Source organism: Pelodiscus sinensis, chromosome 28 (assembly GCF_049634645.1).
Source record: "Pelodiscus sinensis isolate JC-2024 chromosome 28, ASM4963464v1, whole genome shotgun sequence".
NCBI classification, from domain to species: domain Eukaryota; kingdom Metazoa; phylum Chordata; order Testudines; family Trionychidae; genus Pelodiscus; species Pelodiscus sinensis.
Window position 1 is genome coordinate 4131059 of NC_134738.1, and position 14743 is coordinate 4145801.

Here is a 14743-nt window from a genome sequence, read left to right on the forward strand (position 1 = left end):
TATTTCCATCTACGGTACGTATCCAGCCCCACCGCCAGAGTATCTGAACCCAGTCGATTCACCCGCACAGCCGCCCTGGGAGGCAGAGCAGTGCTACAACAACGGGGAACGGAGCACAGAAAAACAAAGTGGTTCGCCCAAGAACACACAGGGGCTGTGTCTAGACTGCCAGTTTTTCCGGAAAATCAGCTGCTTTTCCGGAAAAACTTGCCAGCTGTCTACACTGGCTGCTTGAATTTCCACAAAAGCACTGACTTCCTACTGTAAGAAATCAGTGCTTCTTGTGGAAATACTATGCTGCTCCCGTTCGGGCAAAAGTCCCTTTTGCGCAAAAGTTTTGCACAAAAGGGCCAGTGTAGACAGCTCAGATTTGTTTTGCGCAAAAAAGCCCCGATCGCGAAAATGGCGATCGGGGCTTTTTTGCAGAAAAGCGTATCTAGATTTTGCGGAAAAGCATCCGTGGCCAAAGTGCTTTTGCGGAAAAGCGTCCATGCCAATCTAGACGCTCTTTTCCGAAAATGCTTTTAACGGAAAACTTTTCCATTAAAAGCACTTCCGGAAATCATGCCAATCTAGACACAGCCAGGAAGTTTGTGGCAGAGCAGTGAATTCCCAGGCTAGCACTCTAACCTCTGGACCTGCCGCCCGCTTAGCAGATACTGCCATGTAACCATCACAACAGCTGACTTCCTCGATCCTCTTATGAAGAGGAGAGATTTCTAAACGGGCCAACCCTCTTCAGACCTTCGCGGGGATGTGGTACTAGCAGGAAGCTGGTATTTCCAAGCGCCATATTCAAACCCTACTCCACACAGAGGACCCACATAAAGGCTCTTTCTGTAGAATGAACGTGTGACCCAGCGACTTGCGATGTCTGGGGTGCTGGAGAGGGAGGATGCTAGGGAGAGAGGGCACAAAATGGCTGTTGAAAGGCCACAGCCCAAGGTACACAGGCAGCAGTGGGGCGGAAGGCACTGCGCTTCAGGACACCAGCTGAGGGGAGTACGGACCACGCTTCAATCATGGGCATGTAACCGACACCACTCATCCAAAGGAGGCTGATTAAATTGGCTGGGCACAACTCATCCCCCTCCTTAGGAGGGAATACTCACCCTGGGCTATTGCCAAGGCCAGATCCCGTTCACCTTGCAGCTGCTGCTGGAGCCGGGGGGGGCCAAAGAAGAAGTGAGTAATGGCGGACAGCCCTCGCCTTCGCACCGTCGGCTGGATCTTTTTCTAAGAAAAGGATGATACAAAGAGACGTGTCGGGGTACGTGGTGCAGTCTCCTTTGGAATCATCTGGGAGAAACACGGGGGAAATCCTGTTTCACAAGGGAATTTTTAATTAATTGGGTGGTAACACCAAGAATTAAGGTTGCCCAACACTTTCCATTACAAGACCCTGTTTTAAGTTGCCTCTGATTTTGCCGAACTTTAACCTCTCAAGATTAAGTTTCACACTCCTGGTCTTGACTTCAGGAAAGTTTCCGCAAAAACATTGCAGCTGCTTCTCAAAACAAGGTTAGAGAAAAATAGGTTGGTCAGTCAACATTAAAAAATTCTTACAACTGTTTCTTTGAGAAGCTCTAGCATCTCTGTGCTTTGCAGGGCAGACTCGACATTTGGCAGGATAGAAACCTTAGGGCTGGAGAGGTTCCATTTCTTACCCCCAGGAAAATTCATCAAGGTTTAGATGAATGACGTGCATTTGTAAATCGCCATTTGCACAAGCTCAGAAGAGGTTTGTAGGAGTGTGGCGGCTGCACTCTCTGAACGTTCTGTTGCACTGATCATGCTCTGGCCCAGAAGCACAGGGGATGGGCACGAACCTTCCTCCTGGCCTTCAGACACTGGGGTACCAACGACCAGAAGTTAGAGAAAGCAGACTCCCCCCTGTGCTGCCAGTGCTCCCCCTCTTAGTGCCCAAGCAACAAAGAAGGAGGAAGCAATCTGACTCAAATGCCGGGTGGTATGGGGCAGACACAGTAGCGGGCATACACTGAAGGATTGGACCAGAGAGGGATAGGCTGGAAGCAGACAGGGGGATGTCTGGGATGGGGCAGAAGGCAGGATAATAGTGTAGAAACTGTAGAAACCATTTCATATTTAGCTAAAAGCCATCTTGTACAACAGAAACCATTTCAGCTTTTCTCTCAAGCACGTAGACCAGAGTGAACGTTCTGTCACCCCGTGAGAACAGGCCTACAGGATGGGCTATTGGTATGTGTTAATTGGGCTGGTTGGGACAGGAGATGTACTCCCTCGTACCTGTCCGCCATCTTGTTGATAAGGCTTTGTTTTTCCAAGTTTAATTGAGGATTTCTGTAATTGGATGCCCTGACGTCAGACTGTTTGGCTAAGGGTATAAAGATACTAGGATTGATTGTATTAGCAGCCTTACTGGGCCTGGCTTTGCTGGGACCACGTTTGGCTCATGCTGTGCTTTATTAATTAATAAAGCTGTTTGTTAGCTGCCTAAACAGAGAGGAGCAGTTTTTTTTGCTTCAACAATTGGAAACAGGGGCAAAATGGGGGAGGCTGCCTCTGACCAGGAAAATTTGAGTTCTAGCCTCAGCTCAGCCCAGCCTCACTTTGTGGCCTTTCACTAGCCCCTTTGCCTCCCTGCGTCTCAGTAAAATACTCCCAGCAGGGAAGTGGCCCAGGGACTAACGAGATCCTGTCCGCACAGTGCTAACACCCATCGCTCAGTCCCAGGAGCCCGTACGTACCCTGCACTCTGACAGGTCAGCCGTCTGGAAATATTGCAGTGCTTCATTGAAGGCAATCAGGGGCATGTGACTGGCAGACGTCCCCACGATCCCTGCGAAGGTGAGAGAACAGTCTTGCTTGGGATCCACAAGGAGTCTCCTCCCGCTGAGTCTCACAGCCGGCTCCCTGAAAAGCCCTGCACTCCCACCAGCTTCCCTTCCCCATCAACCACGCTAAGCTTTGCCCTGTGTCCAAACTTAGGCCTGCAAGCACAACAACACCAGGGATACCTCCCACTCGGCTTGCCCACAGCACTCCGGACGTGGTCACTATTTCAGACTTGCCTTGTCAGGGCCTACCAAACTCACTGTCCATTTTGGTCAATTCCACAGTCTCAGGATTTTAAATCTGGTGAATTTCATTAAATCAGAAATGTCACGGTGTTGTAATTGTAGGGGTCTGGACCCAGAAAGGAGTTGCATAGGGGATGTTCTGTGGATGTAGCCGACATTTGACGTGTACCACTGCTCCCCTTACTTCTGTGCAGCTGCTGGCAGCTTCACTGCCTTCTGAGCTTGGCAGCTGCAGAGCAGTGGCTGCTGGCCAGGAGCCCAGCTCTGAAGGAAGGATGGCATGGCATGGCATGGCCACCTTTATTTCTGCACTTCTGGTGGGGCACTGCCTTCCGAGTTGGGCACCCGGCCAACCACCATTCTCCAGCTGCCAGCCCTGAGGGCAGCAAATACCATTACCCTCCTAAAATAACCTTGTGACCCCCTGACTTTTTGGGTCAAGGCCTCCGATTGGAGAAACGCTGGTCTCGGTGAAAGCTGCACAGAAAGTACAGATTTCACAGTCTATGACACGTTGCATGGCCATGAATTTGGTAGGGCCCTAGTCCTAAGAAGAGGCATGCCTTGGGACAGTGGGAGTGCTCTGAGAGCTTCTGGGATATCAATGGGACTTTGGTCAGTGGTCAGAGCCCCCAGTTTGGAAGATAATTGACAGACAAAGCTACCAGGGAATACTAAGCTAAAAAAAGGTCACGGTTTGGAGGGGAACACGTCAAATGTCGGGTACATCCGCAGAACATCTCTCCTCTCCTTGAAGGTTTCAGCTGCATGGAGGCATCCGTGCAGAGTCTGTATCAGCCACTCAGCTTTGGTTCAAGGTCTACCAGTCCAATTCTCGGTTATGCCTAGCTCTCACTTCAGTACGCACCCCTGGCTTTTTGCCCAACCTGGTAAAAGTCCTTAAGAAACCATCTACCAGCTGGGCATCGGCAGCGTACGGCACACTCCAGCCAAGTCCCGCAGCATCCAGGCATTCACACAGCTCCCTCCCAACACAATCCACACACATGGAACTTGGTACGTGAGCTGCCCCACACATGCCAACACCCCTCATGCAAGAGACGCAAGAACAGCTCCAAAGGAACCAGTGGCGTTGCACTAGTGTAAAACTTGCATAAGCAAGAGGAGAATCAGGCCCCTCATCTTCACACTAAGATCCTCAGAGCAAGTACAATGTGTGTTGTGCACTAGGCCAGACCTGGTAGGAATCTGCATGGACAGATGTCACTGACGAGCTGCTTTGCAAATGCTTCTTTAGCAGCCCACAGGAAGGCCTGCAAGCAGGGCTTGAGGGTAAGATTTGCATCAGTGTCCCCTGCAGCATCAGACAAGGAGACACTCCATTGCCAATGCCATATTCTTTGTGTCGTGCTTCACCTGGCAGGCCTGTCACTATCTCCCCCTCAGCACTACTATACCAAATGGCGCGCTGGTGACAAATAGAATAGAGCAGAAAACCCCCAAGGTCTAGAAACCAGAGCGCACAAAAATTTGTAACAGGAAAAACTTTGGACTTTGAGCAAAATAAAAATCCCACGACAAACTTTTGTTTGCGGAAAATCAAACATGTTAACATTCAAGAGCTCTGTTGTGCTCTCAAATATCCCCCTCCTAAGAGATGAAGGGGAAGAACAATATACATAAATAACTTGCATGTGGTACACTGCATACAATACCTACAATATACAGCTATACCTCTGAAAGGAACAACTGCTAATGGTAAGATCTGAAAGTTTCTTTAGCTATCTTTTTAACAAGCGGTAATTACGGAGAGCAGGTAAGCATATGCATAACACCACACGGGCCAAGTATATTTTTCATGTTGTCAAGTTATTTTTGACATCATTTGATTTGTTTAAAAGTATAATGTTGTCAAGGCACGTCTGTTGTGCTAGAAGATGTAAGTAAGAGGCACAAATGTGGCATGATAAACAAAAACTCCTTTTTCCAAGGAACTTAGGAATAGGGGACCCTGGATCAACATGACTCAGGAACTGCAAACTTAGCAAGATAAATGTAGACATTAGCGGTGACTAAAGCTTGTGCATGCGGAATGAACAGATTATGTAAAATCAGCGAGTACTGTGCTGAATACTGACTGGAGGAAAATTAGGTAACAGAGTATGTGACAATGGATAAGAATACATGTGAAAATGGGCCAAAAACTGAAGAAATATTAGATGAGAAACTGACGAATGAGACAGAAGGACCCAGACCAGGAGATGAGGGCAAGCGACAATCCCGTGATGACTGATCAACCATCGGTATATATCTACAGTGCTACAGAGAGATAATTGGTACCACTGCCGTTATCTGTACCTGACTGGACATTTTCCACAGCTTCCCATTCTTCCTGTGCTCGCAGCACCTCTGCACTAGGCTCTGGCAGAAAAGAGACACAAGGATGGTTAGTGACCGCTAGAACTCTCAGGACAGCTGTTTGCTTTGTTCCGCCATCAGCCAGCAGATAAAAAGTACCACAGTTCCTGGGACCTGACCTCGGCCACCTTTGAGGGTCTCACTTCATGTTCCGTTTTATCACGGAACAAGATGGACACACACTGATAGAAGGCTGAACAGCAGCAGATTCCTTGATGGCCCCTACCTCGATGATCTCCCATTCAGGCCAAGAGGCCTGCAGCAAACTCACCCAGTTCCAGAGAGGAGAGAATACCAGCAAGTGCAGGGGGCATTGTGATTAGATCTCTCGGGGGAGCTGCAGGCAAAAGCCTCTCTCCACAGCACACTTGCAAAAGGGCCAAGCCACCCCAAAGGGGGCAGGGAAGGATGGGCCATGGCAGTTCTTCTGGCCATATGCTCAGACAGACAGAGGCAGGCAGGTGCTTTGGGGATGCAGAGTAACAGCTGACCCACATGTCAGAGACAAACTCAGAGCAGATGTTCAGGCCAGAAAGCCTGACCAACACCTTGGAGCAATGCCATGGAGTTTTAGGCCAAGAATACCAAGTGCTCAACAATCTGAACCTGTGGCATGTAGTGAAGTTCTGGCCAAGCCATCAGCAGAACAGACAGGATTTGTTCGGCAGGCAGGAAGAGAAGCACCAGGCTGCTGTAACCACTGCTGGGACACACTGGCCCCTCCGGTACTGGAAGTAGGGATGTTAAAATTAATCAACTAATCGAATAGTGGATGGTATTTCCATCGACTATTCAATTAGTCGACAAAGGTGCTTCCTCTTTGAAATGTAGCAAGAGCCCAGTGGGCTGTTGTGACATTTCAAAGGCAGACGTGCGTTTCAAAGGCTGAACGCCATGCGGCACAAGAGCTTCAGCAGGGATCTTCTGCATTTCAAAGATTGAAATTCCGCATGAGCCTGGGGCCAGCGGGGGACTCAGACTCCACAGGGCATTTCACTCTTTGAAATGTACGAGAGCCCCAGCGAGGACTCTTGTACATTTCAAAGGTGGAACGCCACCACTGCGCTCCTGCCCCCTCCCACTGAACTGGGGGGAACCGGCTTTTGAGCCGGCTCCCTCCAGCACATCCCCTCTTCCCCCCTCTTGCTGGAAGCGACTAGTGTGTCAACTATCCAATAAGCTTTTGCTTATCAGATAGTCGACCAGTCGCTTACATCCCTAATTGGAAGGCAACAGGACATGAAGTAGAAACATTCAAACACAGCTTACCAGTTTCTGTGTGCCCATTGGCTCCCTCTGCCAGCGCCTGCAGGAGTCCATTCTGCTTCAGCACCGAGATCTAGCGGAGAGAACAGAGTCAGAAGGAGCAACGCCCTCTGCACCTTCTGTAGTTTTTAAAGGATTTTGTTCTAGATCGATGTGCTGAACGCCCCAAACCGCAGCAGACAAGGGACCTTCAGCACAAACCTATTTCCCTCCCCACACCTGAGGTCTCCCAGAAGCCACAGTGACTTGTTCTCACTTTGGGAAATATCCCCATTGACACTGTTCTTGTTACGCCACAACCATCACAGAATACAGCCAAGGCCTGGAGACACACTATGAGTGGGGTGGGGTCCAGGGAAAGGAAAGAGCCCTTTGAAGGTTCTCAGGGGCTAACATAATGCGATACCCTCTCAATCCTCCAATCTTCCACAAGCCAAAGGACAAACTTGCAACAACGACACAGCCCTCCTGGATTGCTCCCCAGTAAAAGGCCACCGCTACCACCCTGCTCGCTCAGCACAGACCCCCCAGCTTTTCCACGTGGGAGTTCACCCTTTCCTCTGCCCTGAGAGAAGCTGCACAGGGAATGGGGTAGTCAGTCAAAGAGGCAGAGAGTGCTCTTCATTATAAAGGGTTTGTAGTGGAATAGTGGCCCTGCTGGCGGCAATGGGTTAGCCCACAAGCTGGTAAAGGAGCAAGGGAACTGCGTGGAGAGTTTGGATCTAACCCTCTTCCCCGTTTAAATGAGGCCCCACCCCAATCCTTCACTCTGTCCACCCACAGCTGACACAGAAGGGCAGGCAGGCCTAAGCTACCCTGCTTTCTGGTATCCCATTCAAGCATGGACGCATGAGGTTTGCGCTGACAACTGTAATTCCCAGGCCCAACACCAGCACCATGCTCAGCTGCTGAAATGTGCACAGTATTGTGTCACAATGAGCAACAGAACGACAGCGCTGCTGGGAGTTTGCCTGCAGGCGTAGTACAAGGCAATCACACCTTCTTCTGTAACTCCCAACGTTTGCAGAGTACAGTCCACACCACTAGGTAAATGCACACATGGGTACAGTTGTACCATGAAAGCCTCTGATGGAATGCATACACACAAAGGGACTTTGCATTCCTGACTCTTTCTGCAATTACATTTAATTCCTAATGTGGCCATCCTGCTGGTCTTTGCATAGAGTAGAGAGGCGTGGCTGATGCTAGAGTTTAGTCTCAGGCTGCTGAAAAGTTTGAGAATATTTAAGATACGCACAGGTATGGATTTGCCTGCTGGAGGAAGGAAGATACCTCGTTCTTCAGACTCAGGGGTGACTGCGGTGCATCTGTTCATGCCCTAATGAAACAATGAAATCATAGTCACCAGAGCACGAACATCCAGTCACTTCCTAAAGCGGCCCGAGTTCCTGTCAGTAGTACGCATGCATTATACAGTCCAAGCATGGAGTTTTTTTCCAGCTAGTGATCTGGCCAATATAATCAAACGGAAAGGAGATAAGAAAAAATGTTAAAATGAAAATTTCACCTCATTTTCAAAGTTTAACTTTCCTTGTTATTTCTTCTGTGTGAGTGTTTAGTAAAAGAGTAAAAGCTAGGGACTCTTTAAAGTTTTAATAAAAAATAACTTTCTACAGTTGTTACAATTAAAAGTCGGTTTAAACCTGTGTTTCCCAAAGTGGTGGATGTGCACAGAATGCAAAGGACTCACAAAGGTCTGCTAACTCATCTGTCATCTGTTCTTCAGAGTCTCTTCAGCTTTCGTTTGTTTGTTTTTTTAATATTGTCTCCAGTTGTTATGGTTGAAAAACCCCTTCAAAACAAAATACAGGACTATGTAGCACTTTAAAGACTAACAAGATGGTTTATTAGATGATGAGCTTTCGTGGGTCTGGCCCACGAAAGCTCATCATCTAATAAACCATCTTGTTAGTCTTTAAAGTGCTACATAGTCCTGTATTTTGTTTCAGCTACACCAGACTAACACGGCTACATTTCTATCACCCTTCAAAACGTGACCCAAGCATAAATAATGTGGTGATATATGCCTGAGTTTGCAGAGAGTGTAAATAGCCCTGAGCTGTTTACTGCCCCATTCATTCAGAAAATTACTTCCAGAGTTTTACTGGGCGTCAGCCGAGAGTATCTTCACTGGGTTCCAAATAATAGATATGCATTTGTGATGCCCTGTCACTGAGACAGGATTCTCTTCTATTAGCAATCATCAACACCAAAACCCGTCACTGATGTGTTCTCTCTCCAAAATGAAACTTAGGTTTGAAAAAACTGTGCTGAAGAACACGGACACCCATCCTAGCAACTAGTTGCAAGGCAGACTCAAGATGTTGTTAGATGCTGTCACTTAGCAAATAACTATTAAAAATCACTTAAGAACTACTCTATGCTGAAAAGGCTTTAGTGAAAAGGCAGCTTATAATGGCAAAAGGAGGTCTTTTGCTCGTACAGATAAACCACACAAGCTATGTTGGTAAAATGACTCTTTTGATGGTGTAAGTTACAGCTGCCTGGTGAGTAGGGGGTTCTTAGCATGGCTATGTCAGTTAGTGCCACAATTCTTTCACACTCCTTACTGACACACCTATTCTGACAAGACTTTGTAGCATAGATTTGGTTTAATGCTACAGCAAGCTTGAAAAGCAATGTTCTGGGTCAGTTTTAAACAATAAAACTTGGATTCAAATATTTCCTAATGTCCAGGATTGTGTAATAAATAATATTACATAATATTGTGTAACTAAAATAATAAAATAAGGTTTTAACACCACATGGTTCCAATTTCTTGATATGTGGCTCTACTTTTAAAAGTTTGGGAAATTGACAAACCAGCTTCCCAAGCCCACAATTGCAAAGCTGCCCCCAGCACAGAGGGACTTCCAGGAAGGACAAGTCAAAAGACAGGGATCATGCTGGAGCCTGAAGGAAGCATGGAAGTGGCAGACCTGCATCCAGTCAGCTCTGCAATAGGCCACCGGAGCCATTGGTATAGGCAGGGACAAAAACATGAGCAGCCCTCGGGCTACAAATCTTCAGTTTAACATAAGTTTTTGTATATAATTCACTGGGGAGGGGTTAGAAAGGAGCAAGATAAAAACAAATTCTATTTTGAGCAAAGGTAACAACTTCTTCCTCCCCCCTTAAATTTTAGCATCATATCACATAGCTTTACTACTGGAGCTAAGCACTAATTACTATGGCTAGTAGCAGGACAACGCTCTTACCCTATGTGAGCCAGACGTTAGAGGAGGATCCAGCATAACACACTGAGACAACGGTGGATTACTTATTCACGACTCACGAGTCACCTAATTTTACAGATGACACAATCAAGGACAAAGATATGGCAGGTGTTTTTTCTTTCTGAGGCAGGGTGGCTGAGTGAATGGGATTTGGAGCTGCCATATTAAAAGCATTAGGTTTTATTTCAAGTTTGTGCAATCTCTCCGTCCAGTATGAGACCCTGTGAGTGGTGAAAGGTACAGCATTATTAACACGAGTCTGTGGAAGAAGGGAGTCTAGAACTCAAGGTATTTGGTTCCCAGTGCAATACACACTCCCTTCAGTCATGAAAAGCATCAGGGGGAAGAACCATTTGCTTTGTGTCCCATCGAGAACTTGAGCTGGGTATCAAATGTAGATGGGGCAGCATGTGTGCAATGAAAGAGCGTGTTGAAGGGCAGGGTCATAGTGCAAAAACAAACCTAAACCACATGTGGGTAATAGTAATCTTCAGTTAAATGAAGGCATTTCTATTGGCACAAAGACACCTCTTTGACCCCAGACATAACCCCATAACAAATGTAAAAGTCCAGCTGCAAACGAGGCAGGGAGAGAGCCCTTCAAATAAAGGCTGCAAGAGTTTGTTTTGCAATAGGAAGCATTAGGCAACCTAATTACACGGGCTGCTGCCACTACTTCTTTTAAAAGGCAAATACAGTATTAATCCCTGCAGCAGAGCTGTTACTCCCAGCTCAGGTAGAGAGAATCGCTAGCCATGCCTGGGCTAGTATGCTCACTGTAAAAGCATGCTGGCACAGTGGCTCGGGCAGGGAATCAGGCCACCCACTGGAGCACATAATGAGGACCCTGTCCACAAGTGTACTCAGGCAGCCAGTGTGAAAGGTCACAGCCCTGCCCACTGTTATTTTGGCATGTTATCGCCAGCACAGCTAGCGTGTGTACGTCCACCCAAGCTGGGAATCACGCCTCTCAGATGCTGTGCAGACATACAAACAGCCCAGGAGAGAGGAAGGGAGAAGCATGGCCAAGCTGTCCTCAAGCCATCGCCCTGCCCAGCCATCTCATGGGATCCAGCCAGGGAGAATGACATTTCCAGCCCAGGGCCCATCCCTGCAAGTGACTGAAGCCAGCTGCTTTCGTGGAAAGTGCAGGGCACCCACGCCCTGTTCACCCTTGCTCTTAGCCCTTCCCATCTCCCGTTCCTCAAGTCCCAGCACAGCCCTGTCCCCCACCCCCTTCCTGCCAGACGCGTGCTAGGCTGCCCCATGGTCCCCTGACAACCTGGCCTCTTCTCCCCACATGCTCCTTTGAACCCCCACTTCCCCCTCTTCGCAGCCCCAGCTCCCCCCTCCCCCCTCCCCCCTAACCAACTCCACCCTTCCCCTTCCAAGCCAGCTCCCCCACCCCAGCCAGCACCCCATCCCCCACCAACTCCCCCCTCCCCCACCAGCTCCCCCACCCCAGCCAGCACCCCCTCCCCCACTAGCTCCCCCACCCCAGCCAGCACCCCCTCCCCCACTAGCTCCCCCATCCCCCACCAACTCCCCCCTCCCCCTTTCCAGCCAACTCCCCCCTCCCAACCAAACCCCTCCCTTCCTCTCCCCAGCCAGCTCCCCACTGCGCGTGACCTTTGAACCCCGCCCCGCCCAGGAGCCCGAGGCGCTGCCTCACCCTCGCCCCAGCTCGGCTCCTCACCCGCCACCGCCAGGCGCGCTGCACGCCGGGAGCTGTGGTTCCAGGAGCCTCTCACTCCCAGAAGGCACCGCGGACACCCCCGCCTCCTCCTCCTCCTCCTCCTCCTCCCCCCACCGAACTACACTTCCCAGATGCCTCCGCGCGGCTCTGTCTACGGCGTCCTCGGAGGGAGAAATCAGAGCGAACAAAAAAAAAAAGCGTTGCTTCTATGGGGGGGAAGCTCTTAAAGTGACCTGCGCCCAGCCCAGTGCCAGGGGCCCATCCCCCGGCTGCCCGAGCGAGCGCGGTGCCCCAGCCCCACTGACACTCAGGGGGCCCTCAGAGCCCTTCGGAGCTTCGGCCAGGCCCTTTCCCCAGTTCACACCCATGGAACTCCAGTGCCCAACTCACCCTTGGGAGAAAGGGCCTCTCTGTGCAAGGGCCGTGCCCACGCCTCGCCCGAGCCAGCGAAGGGGCTGTTCCTCCGCCTCCGTCCACCCATCCTCAGTGTTACCACCGTTAGCAATAGCAACCCCCGGCGGGACTCTCCTCCGTTCCCGCGGGGCATTTCTTGCAATTCCCACGCTTGCTCTACAGAGCTGGAAAGGTGTAATACAGGACCCTTGGGCTACGTCTACATTGCACTTTAGTTCCAAATAAGATATCCAATTAGAGCTTAGCTTATTTCTAAATAGCTTCTTTTGTAATTTGGCGCTGTCTACACAACACCAAATTTTGAAATAACCCGCTATTCTGAAACATCCCTTACTCCTCATGGAATGAGGTTTACAGGGATGTCGGAATAACAAGCCTGTTATATTTTGAAATAGCAGCTTGCTGTGAAGACACAGGATAGTTATTTCGGGATACTGCAGGTATCCCGAAATAGCACTGCAGTGTAGACATAGCCTTGGTGACTCTACTTTGAACTGACAATGTCTGAGAAGTCACAGTACGCACGGTCTGAGAACCCAAGAAACATTCCCAGGAAAGTCAGGGAAGAACTGTGTTGATGTACTTCATGTGAATTCCCTTTAGCTCTCGTCTCTTTGGAAGCGGTTAAACTACACTCAAAAAAGTCATTCTCCAGCGTTCCCTGTAAGCTGAGCGCTTGAGCAGCCATGCAGGAGAAATTCAAATACCACCAAGCTGATTGGCAGAGCTCCCACAGTGCTCACAGCCAGCAGCATGTATTTCTACTCATGATGCACATCCACACAAGTCTTGGTGCACATAACAAAATGTATTCCACACAAGGATGGAAAAAAATTAGAAGGAACACTGCTCTTAACCCCACTCTGCAAAACCACACACATGGGGAGCTTTACTAGCCTAGCTACACTGGCATAATTATACTGATAGACCATCAACATGGAGAATTACGCTGGTAGAACCAGAGTGACATGTTGGTATCACTAAGCCGAGCTGTTTACCCTGTAAACAAGCCCTAAAAATTAATGCCAAGAGAGGGAGACCAGGCCCGTACGTGGGGGGGGGGGGGGTGCGAAGAGTGTGAATGCACCCCCATGGTCTCCCAAGTAAACATGAGTGGCCAGGGAAAGACTAGAGGAGCATACTGCCCAAGCCTCCCGCCCTCATTCTTCTGAAAGTATTACCGTTGAATCACACACACACACACACACACACACACACACACACACACACAATGCAGCCCAAGTGGACTTGGATGAAGTGGAGGATATCTGTGCCCAGAAACTCCCTTGAAGACTGGAGCTTCAAACTCTTCATAAAGATGGAAACTAACTACAGGCAGTCCCTGAGTTACGTGGATCCGACTTATGTCGGATCCGCAGTTACGAACAGGGCCCTCTCCCTGGTCTCCAGCAGACCAGAGAGAGGAAGCAAAGCAGCGCAGCACACGGGCAGCAGACAGCCCAGACGCGCCGTGGCTGTCCTGCTGCCCTCGGGCTCCACGGCTTTGCTCCGCTTTGCTCCCCATCTCCCTGGTCTGCAGACCAGGGAGACGGGGAGCAAAGCAGAGCAAAGCCACGGAGCCCGAGGGCAGCGGACTGTCCGCATCTGGGCTGTCCACTGCCCGCGTGTTCCGCCGCTTTGCTCCCCGTCCCCCTGGTCTGCAGACCAGGGAGACGGGGAACAAAGCAGAGCAAAGCCGCGGAGCCCGAGGGCAGCAGGACAGCCACGGTGCGTCTGGGCTGTCCCGCTGCCCCCGTGCTCCGCGGCTTTGCTCTGGACGCCTGTGGTACAGCAGCTGGGGTGCTGCCGGTTGGTCCCGTAGCGCCACTCTGGGCGCTACTGGACCAACCTGGCAGCACCCCAGCTGCTCTGCCCCAGGCGTCCTGAGTCAGCCACTGCTGAAACTGACCAGTGGCTGACTACAGGAAGCCCCTGCCCCGGGCTTCCTGGAATCAGCCGCTGATCAGTTTCAGCAGCAGCTGACTTGGGGATCCCTGGGGTTCTTAAGTTGAATCTGTATGTAAGTCAGAACTGGCGTCCAGATTCAGCCGCTGTTGAAACTGATCAGTTTCAGCAGCAGCTGAATCTGGACGCCAGTTCCGACTTACATACAGATTCAACTTAAGAACAAACCTACAGTCCCTATCTTGTACATAACCCGGGGACTGCCTGTATGAACATGTCTTAGACGCTGCTGAGCGCTTACTGTCATGAAGAAAAGTTTGACGTTACCTAAAAGCTATACTACTAGCCTATATATAGTCTTAACTGAAAAACTTGGAAGACAAAGACAGAATATTTTGAAATGTTGTTTTTCACTTATGATATTACAGTATGATCCCAGAAGCTAATTTCTATAAAACCTGTATTGCTGTACACATTTTAGCGTAACAAAATCATTTTACCAATCACTGTTTCCACTTATATTTTTCATTCACCTCTCTTAGGCACGCTCATTGCAGGACTATTTTGAACTCCTTTATATTTAAAAATATTGCCGTCCACGTTTACAAACAAAGCATCTCCCATCTCCCATCCCCCCTTCCCCCCCCCCACACACACACAGAAATTCCTGTGTACGGGCCTGGAGACTCACTGAGCGTTGAAATCTCTTGGCAGTTCAATCACAGGCTTAAATCATGACTGTGCCTTTAAGGGGAAGTTTCTGA

General features: G+C 49.5%; 1 protein-coding gene across 8 annotated transcripts in view; it reads right to left on the minus strand.

Moving 5' to 3' along the window:
• Positions 1-14693, minus strand: part of ELMOD3 (ELMO domain containing 3) — a 33108-nt gene extending 18415 nt beyond the window's left edge. Inside the window, exons 1-7 of one of the 8 annotated variants that reach the window (XM_075910951.1) lie at positions 11637-11733; positions 9947-10185; positions 7966-8046; positions 6711-6780; positions 5382-5444; positions 2730-2821; positions 1113-1236 (exon numbers count right to left, since the gene is read on the minus strand). In XM_075910951.1, the coding sequence (XP_075767066.1) occupies positions 1113-1236; positions 2730-2821; positions 5382-5444; positions 6711-6780; positions 7966-8046; positions 9947-9982 (466 nt within the window). In that variant the 5' untranslated portion in view covers positions 9983-10185; positions 11637-11733. Of the gene's footprint in view, positions 1-1112; positions 1237-2729; positions 2822-5381; positions 5445-6710; positions 6781-7522; positions 7904-7965; positions 8047-9946; positions 10186-10955; positions 11244-11636; positions 11734-14670 lie in introns of those variants that run through there. The other 7 variants (XM_075910952.1, XM_075910954.1, XM_075910955.1 and 4 more) reach the window with 7 other exon arrangements.
• Positions 14694-14743: the final 50 nt, after the last annotated feature.